The sequence below is a fragment of the Echinops telfairi genome, unplaced genomic scaffold, assembly GCF_000313985.2.
Source record: "Echinops telfairi isolate 266 unplaced genomic scaffold, ASM31398v2 ScPeMD7_655;HRSCAF=1070, whole genome shotgun sequence".
Taxonomy (NCBI): Eukaryota; Metazoa; Chordata; class Mammalia; order Afrosoricida; family Tenrecidae; genus Echinops; species Echinops telfairi.
In genome coordinates this window covers 15191078-15199612 of record NW_022104553.1, presented here as the reverse complement: position 1 = coordinate 15199612, position 8535 = coordinate 15191078, and the positions used below count along the sequence as shown (strand labels likewise).

General features: G+C 40.2%; 1 protein-coding gene across 2 annotated transcripts in view; it reads right to left on the bottom strand.

Annotated features, from left to right (window-relative positions):
- Nucleotides 1-2035: 2035 nt before the first annotated feature.
- ZNF329 (zinc finger protein 329) overlaps nucleotides 2036-8535 on the bottom strand; it is a 13189-nt gene continuing 6689 nt past the window's right edge. The window contains exons 1-3 of one of the 2 annotated variants that reach the window (XM_045292332.1): nucleotides 8204-8226; nucleotides 4479-4607; nucleotides 2036-3940 (exon numbers count right to left, since the gene is read on the bottom strand). In XM_045292332.1, coding sequence (XP_045148267.1) covers nucleotides 2325-3920 — 1596 coding nt within the window. In that variant the 5' untranslated portion in view covers nucleotides 3921-3940; nucleotides 4479-4607; nucleotides 8204-8226 and the 3' untranslated portion in view covers nucleotides 2036-2324. Of the gene's footprint in view, nucleotides 3941-4478; nucleotides 4608-8203; nucleotides 8227-8535 lie in introns of those variants that run through there. The other variant, XM_045292331.1, reaches the window with a different exon arrangement.

The window sequence follows — 8535 nt, the reverse complement described above, 5'->3', positions numbered from 1 at the left end:
CATGCCCCAGGTGAATTAAAAAAAAGTTTTTTAATATCCTTCATTTGATTTCTGCACTTTAAAGTATGTAGCACATGACTAAAGGTGACTTGAGTAGTGTAATACTGCTTAATCAAGTATAGAATTTTACTTACAGTACAGCCCATTACTACCTGGGGTAGTCTAAAAATTGAATAACGTGACCTTGTTAAAGTCTGCAGTTAACTTCGATTTAAGTGATATTCGGAAATGTATACTATTCAAGCAACTCTGAGAGGAAGTCTAACTTCTTAAAAAACAAGTAATCCAATCAGGTACTGTGGCTCACTTAAAGAAAATGCAGCTAATTCATTAGCAACTGTAAAGCTATGTAGCGAATGCTTTTTCCTAAGCATTGTGGCTTATTATTTGAAAGGCATGACAGGATCTACTCTTCTATGTAGCCTGTTTCTATGATGCAAGGAGTAGTGTTGTTTTTCGTGAGCCCAACGGCCCTTAACATCAAGATAAACAAATACTTTCAATACGCTCTCTTTAAATGACCTTCCCATGTCCAATGCTTTTCTCACTCTGGGTGAATGACAGGGGCAGGGGGTAGGAGAGGAAGTTCACTCATCCCCCCCTAATGTAGGTGGGGCTAAGGCCCACCTTGCATCTTAGATTTGGGGCTCACCTGATAGGATCTTCCTGTCAAAGATGAACACCCACATAGAAATTCTGAGACACCTGACCAGTTTCTAGCTCAAGTAACTCAAGTTTTCTTTAGCTCAGAGATCTGCACTTTTAAGCCTTCTTCTGTAAGAGTCTGAGAACAAAGGTACTAAGGGGCTTGGGAGAATGTCAAGGGAAGCTACCCAAGGGTATTTAAGGCTACCAGCTTGACTCGATCACACTTCTTAGTAGGAATGTGTCCATGTAATCTCAAACTCTTAAGCAGTCTCCTATTCTCCACTCCTTAAGATCCATTCTACCCTACCCAATGAGGTGATAATCCAAGTCCCAAAGAAGAAAAGGATTATCCTGTACTGGGCTATGGGATCCCATCTTCATGACCCCTTCCATGCTAACTGCTGCCCTGTGTCCCTGATCTAGCCTGACTGGTCAGAGGTCCAAAGAAATGCAAACTTCACCCTTTTGGCTTTTAAACTTTATTATCAAATTACTATAGAAACAATATATGCTGTGTGATAGAGGGGGGAAACACAGAATTTCAGTAGCTTAGGAAAATTACTTTGTTCAGCTTTCACTTCCAATCTATGACCTTATATGCACATGTGTTTACACACCTGGAGTAACAATGAACCTTCAACTTTGTGATTTTTTTATTGCCTGCCATATCATATTGTCAATGTGACAATAACTCTAATATTATGGTTCAGATTGGTAATTGGAAACAATTTGTAAGTGTCCTAACGAACACTAGAGATAATGTACACTTAGGAAGTCAAATTCTTGGTTTGTTTCAACAGCTAAATCAATATATTTCTCACCAAGAGCCCCTCCCACTTTAGTAGGAGCCTACTTTAGTTTTTTTCTTAAAACAAATTACTTAACTGACCATAAGCAACCTCCTAACCCACTGCCCCATCTTAAACAAATCCTCCACATTCTGGCAGCACTATAATGCAGTTAGACATTTTGTACAGAAATACATTCCAATGGTTTCTGTGGGATGAAACATTATATGGTCTCAATCTTTAGAATGGCTTTGCTGACACAGAAAGGAGTTTGAACACAAGTTTTCTCACTGACTACATTTAGAAGACTTGATTCTGGTAATAGTCCGCTTGTGTATGTACAATAAGGTGGCAGCTCTCTACTGAAGGATTCTTCATACTGAGTACTTACTGAACACTTTCAAGGTTTTCTACTTTAAGCACTCTGATGCAAAAGTGGGCAGGTGTTGGGGAAATACTTTCTCATGTTCATAGGTTTTATTCCAGTGTATGAGCTGCCACACTTGGTATATTCACTCATTGCTATCGAGTCAATGCTGACTCATGTCATGACCCCTGTGGGTTTCCGAGACTTTAATTATTTACGGGAGTAGAAAGCCCTTTCTCCTGCAGAGCTGCTGGTGGTGGTTTTAACTGCCAACCATACAGATCACAGCCCAACCACTACACCACTGAATTATCCCTGAGGCCTCTTTTCACATTTATTACTATTCTATGTTCCCTCCAGGATTTCCCCAATTATAGATTTAACCATGAGGATAAGGAATGTCTCACATTCAATTCACTGGAGAATTTGAAGAAATTTTTCTACTAACCAAGGAGAAGTCACACCTGAAGATGTACTATTTCACAGAGGTCTCTGAAAAGTTAGAAGAGTGTGGCCCATATTCATGATAGTCCTATGGGTTTCTCTCCAAGGTGTGTCCTTTGATGTCGGATGAGGGACGAGCTCCTTCTGAACATTTTCCCACACTGAGGACACTGGCTGGGAGTCTCCCTGCTATGGAGTCTCTGGTGTACTGCCAGATGAGAGTTCTGTTTGAAGGATTTCCCACATTCTGAACATTGGTATGGGGTCTCCTTAGAGTGAATTCTCTGATGTTTGGTCAAGCAGGAACTATCTCTGAAAGCTTTGCCACACTGATTACACTCATAGGGCTTTTCTCCAGTATGTGTCCTCTGGTGGCGAATGAGACCAGCAATGTTCCTGAAAAGTTTCTGACACTGGTTACAGCCATAGGGCTTCTCACCAGTATGAATCCTCTGGTGCCTGATGAGGTAAGCACTCTCAATGAATGTTTTTCCACACTCTTTACACTCAAATGGTTTTTCCCCCGAATGGATTTTCTGATGCACGATGAGATGAGAATTTCGGTTAAATGATTTCCCACACTCTGCACACTCAAAAGGCTTCTCTCCAGTGTGAGTCCTCTCATGTTGGGTAAGGTATGAGCCATCTCGGAAAGCCTTCCCACATTTGCTACATTCATATGGCTTCTCCCCTGTATGGATTCTGAGGTGAACAGTGAGATGGGAAATATCAGTGAAGGATTTCCCACACTCATTGCATCTATATGGTTTTTCCCCTGTGTGAGTTCTCTGATGCAAAATAAGAGATGAATTTCGGTTAAAGCTTTTTCCACATTCTAGACATTCGTATGGTTTCTCTCCCGTGTGAATTCTCTGATGCTGTGCTAGAGCTGACCCATCACTGAAGGCTTTCCCACATTTGCTACATTTATAGGGCTTCTCTCCTGTATGAATCCTTTGATGAACAATCAGGTTATAGTTCTTCGAGAAAGACTTTCCACATTCATTGCAAGTATAAGGTTTCTCTCCAGTGTGAGTTCGATGATGCAAAACAAGAGAAGAGTTCCGTTTGAAGCACTTGTCACATTCAGGACATTTATATAGTTTCTCTCCAGGGTGACTCCTCCTGTTTTCATTAAGCGATGAACTCAAGGCAAAGATGTCACCAAAGTCCTTACCTCCATAAAGTTTCTTGCCTCTTTTCATTATTCTTTGTTCACCAAGTGGAGTAATATGGTTGAAAGATGAAACACTATCAGAGTGTTTATATAGTTTCTCTTTTGTTTGGTGTCTTCCTAATTGAATAATGTCAATAGACTGGCTGAAAGCTTTTCCACAAACATCACTTTCACCAGTTCTCTTAGCTACACAGGCTTCGTTACAATCCAAATCTACCTGTGAGTCATGTTTGTGGAAACCATTTGCTGTAGGAACTCTCTGAGATGGTGGATGTTCTGGGCCTCGACTCAGATGTGCTCTGAATCCATGATAGTCACACATGACTTCCTGAGGCCCTGGTTTATCTGCAGTTAAAACCATTTGCCTCAAAATTCCTTCCTGATTCTCACAGTCCCAATTGTTGCATAGAGGAAAGAAATGAGGACCCTCTGTTGTAAATTCTTCCATTTTTACTTCACAGGATAGTTCCGCCCCAAGAATATTCTGAGCTGTCATTTTCAGACTTGCACTTCAGGCTAGAAAAAAGAAAGAAAGAAGTAAAATATATAAAGCTATTCTTTGAACAAGGAAACAATGTTGCTTGGAACAGGTGGTGGATGTGATTTTATATACACATTTTTTAAAATTCAGATTTGTCAATGGAGAAGTAAGAAAGTTGACAGAAAAAATAGATTCACAGAGAGCCAGGTTAACTTTTTCATGCTGTTAAAAGTTGGGAACAGTCTAGCTGAAGGGTCTGGCCTAGAGAAGAGAGCCAGAAAACAGGCTGGAGGGCTAGTATTGAGAGAAAATCATGAGAGCTGGGCATCATTACTCATGCTGCAACACTAGCTCAGCCATCTTGTGCTTTTTCCAATCATCCACTGCCCATACTGACAACCAGTCCACATTTCTAAAACCTGTTTCACAATGTTTATGATCATGTTGAACACTGAGTCTTCACCCGAATTTTGTGGTGAGAGTGATCATTCCTTCTGCAGTAGAAACGTTTAGATGTCATGTTACAGAGTCAGGGCTGTGTTTCTCATAAAAAAAGCTTAGGGGTTTTCTCACCATAAAGACACCTTCTATTGTCAGAATGGTCCCTCTTGTGATCTTCTCCCCCAAATCGGAAAATCTAGGTCTCTCAAAGGATTCGGCACTCAAGACAGGATTAGCTCAAGTGAAGAACAGAAAGAAAACCTAAAAAAACAGAAGCACATGCATAAGTGTCGCTTCTTACTTATCTATGAAGTCTAGGCAACTTGAAGGCCTTTAATGATTTTTCTGTTGAGCCTGACAATTGATTCTAGAATCTACATGACAGAATGAACATGCAATACAAACCAATACAGTTCTCAAATGTGACAAACAGGACATGTTCCCCACTAGATATCAAAACATGGTATAAAAAGACAGTAAGAGAGAGCAGGGTCAAAAAAAAAAAAAAAAAGAGAGAGAGAGAGAGAGAGAGAGGAGGGTCCTGGAACAGAAATGAATAAAGGCATGTGTAAATTAAGAATCTAAAATATATAGAATTGATATATGTTAAAAGTATAATTTCAATTAAAAGCCTTAACTTCTCAATGATTGGTGTCAGTTAATTGGTTGTTAATAAAAATCAGGCCCTTATCTCAGGAAATACATTCTTTAAAATTATATCTGGATATAAACCTTAACATAAAAAGCTTAAATAATATCACAACATGCAATACCATGAGGATAAGGATGGCTATATTTGACATAAAATTTTAAAACTGTCATACAGTAAAACCTGCAATAAGCCAAATTACAAGTGGTGGACTGTGAAAGAAAAGCATAAAATGTTAAAGTACTAAAGCGTGGGATATATAAATAATTTCTAGAGAAGAGTATGCACATACACAGAAGAATAAAGAAGGAAGGAAAAATTGACAAAGATCACAAAATCAATTCCTGGAGAAAGAATTGGAATGTCCTAAAAGTATAAAATTCTGATCATATTCACTATCATTTAAGTAAATACAAACTGTCACTTTAAAAACATCTAATATAAGCATCTCCTATGAGTGAATAGAAAACAAGTGGTACTATAAAGCCTGATAAGGTCCTGTGGGAATAATTTGGTAACCGGGCTGCTGGCAGTGTGATTTAATAGCAACAATTCCATGGGAGAAAAGATCTGGTAATTTGCCTGGGTAAAGATTACAGCCTAGGAGACCCCTTGGAGCACTCATACTCTATCACATAGACACCATGAGTCAAAACCTGATTCAATGGCACCCAATGACAACTGTGAAACATAAAATGGGCACACTCTACTACCCTGCAATCCCATTTGTAGGTGTCTCAGAAAGCATGAGCGCCAAGCAGGATAAATGAACATCAATCATCTCTAAGGCAATGATCTTAAAAGACAGCAAGAAGGCCACTGGCATATGAATGCAAATCATCATGATGAACCACTTGGTAGCAAAAATTAGAACCCACAGAGAATGGAAAATTACATTCAAAGTGCTGATAGGAAAACTGTCATATATACTATACTTCAAAAGTAAAGGTAAGATAGACAGTTTCAAAAAAATAAAATATATTTATACCTCCAATAATCCACTGCTGTCAATTCTGACTCATAAGGACTCTACAGAACAAAAGTGGTACTGCCTCATACAGTCTCCGAGACTGTAATCTTTCCAGAAGTAGCTATATTTCTCCTGTGGCGCAGTTAGTTGATTCAACCTGCTGACCTTTCAGGTAAGTCAAGCTTTTAACCATTGTGCAACTAGGACTCCCTATCGTTGTTGTTAGGTGTGGGTGAATCAGTTCAAACTCATAATGACTTTATGTACAACAGAAAACACTGTCCAGTCCTGGGTCATCCTCACAACTGTTATATTGAGATCATTGTTGCAGCCACTGCCATCAATCCATCTCACCAAGAGTCTTCCTCAATTCTTTGGTCTTCTTATTCAGTGTATAGCCCAACAGTCTTAGTCACCAAATAAATTAGAAGAGTTTGTTCTTTAAGAAAGAAACTAAATGCTGAAGGGAGGCATGGAAAGGAAAGGGAATTGGCGAATATGTATGTAAATCAATCTAGCAGTGACTGTATAAAATGCAGCAATAATACATTAAAGTGGTTAACAGCAAAGAGAAAAAAAGACTGGGCACAATGGCCAGTGAGATGAGAAAGGGAAAATAGAACCAAGTGTTCTGAAGTCTTTATGTTGTTTATGGTTGGTGCTAGACACGGTCAAGCCAGATATACAGAAACAAACGCAAAGTGTATCACCCTGGAGTATAGTGGTGCTGACCCAAGACAGTTCACCACCACGTGACACAGGGAATATGTATGGAAACATTTTTAGTTGTTTAACGAGCTAATGGGCGGATGGTGCTAAACACCCTGGAATACAGGGCAGGCCTCACCACAAAAAATTATCTGGCCCCAAATATTGATAATGTCGAGGAGAAAACACATTGATGTAAAGGGAGAGAAGAGTAATAAAATCTACTGACAAAAAGGGCAGGTTGTATAGGAAGTATAAAAGGGAATATATGGAGGTACACATCTGGAAATGGACATATAAAACCACTCTGGCAGGATGCCAACCCAAGCCAGGACGGTGCCTATCTCAGGGTCAGAGGGGAATAGTCTCAAGGAGAAAAGGTGACTTCAGCTTAATCTGTAACAGATACACCTTTTACTTAAGTAAGATAAAAACACCATCATGGGTCAGGCCGAGTGTCAGCCAGGCAGGGAAAAAAAACAAAAAAAACCCACCATCATGAAAATGAAAAAGCCAACTCACAGAATGGGAGAAAATATTTTCAAGTCACATCTGATAGGGGAATTTATGTCTAGGACAGATAAACAACTCTTGCAAGAACTTTAAAGATCTTGCAAAAACTTTAAAAACGGAGGCCTTAGTTTTCTAGAAGGAACCCTAAAGCTGTAGTGGGTTACCCATTGAGTTGCTGACTGCAAGGTCAGTAGTTTGAACCTAACAGCCACTTCGGGGGAGAAAGATGAGGTTGTCTGTTTCTGTACAGGCTGAAAGTCTCAGAAACCCAAGGGGCAGTTCTATTCTATAGGGTTCCTATGAACTGTAACAGACTTAGCAGTGGGTGTTTTTGTTTTTAGTTCTTGGTGCTACTATAAGAGAAATACCACAAATAGATAGCTTTCACAAAGAGAAATGTATTCTCTTGTCAGTCTAGGAAGGTAGAAGCTGTATGGCCGGATCAATATCAGGCCGGCTTCTAGCAGCAAGTGACCTTGAATCTCCCCCACCAGTGCGGAGCTGACCAGAGCTGGCTGAAATAACTAGCAGCGAGTGACCTTGAATCTCCCACACACACCTGTGGAGCTGACCAGAGCTGGCTAATGGTCCACTTTATTCTCGACCCACCTCTCTGCACCTGGCACGAATACACCCAGAACCAGGAAGACACCTTACATTCCAGAAACCTGGACATACCTGTATCTCCCAATCCCTGACTACTTTACCTTATATGGACTCAAGACAGCCCAGTCAACATGTTCCCTGGCAATATAAACACCACTCCTGTAGCCCGGACGTTGTGTGGGACTTCGCCCAGACTGGGTTTTTCTCCCTAATAAAGTCTGTTTGCTCAAATTCAACTGATTTGGTCTCTGGCGCCTCTTGACTACCTTACAGAAGTCTGAATTGAGGACACTGGCTCCAGAGGAAGGCTTTTGCTGCTCACAGTTTGAGAGAAAGATCCTTGTATACTTTAAGCATTGATTGGCTCGGCATTCCTTGGACATCTCCATTTGACTTCGCATCAATCTTCACCTGTGTCTAGAAGGTTCTCAGCACAGGACACCTTGAGTCTAGAGTATGCACTAGGCTCTTCTTTCTTGGTGGTCCTGAGGTCTCACTTCTCTGCTTGCTTCTCTAAGACAAAGGGTGAAGCAGAGAACAGCTCAGGAAAATTTCCCTCACATTAGATCAGAGCGGTGACCTGATAAGGGTTGTAACATCCTATCCTACTCCCTTTACAAATGATTGGCTGATCAGATCAGATCATGGGGAATGATTACATGATTAAATAACTACCAAATTACAACAGTGCATAACTGCCAAATAACTCAGAATCATGGTCTAACCAAGGTGGCACATATTTA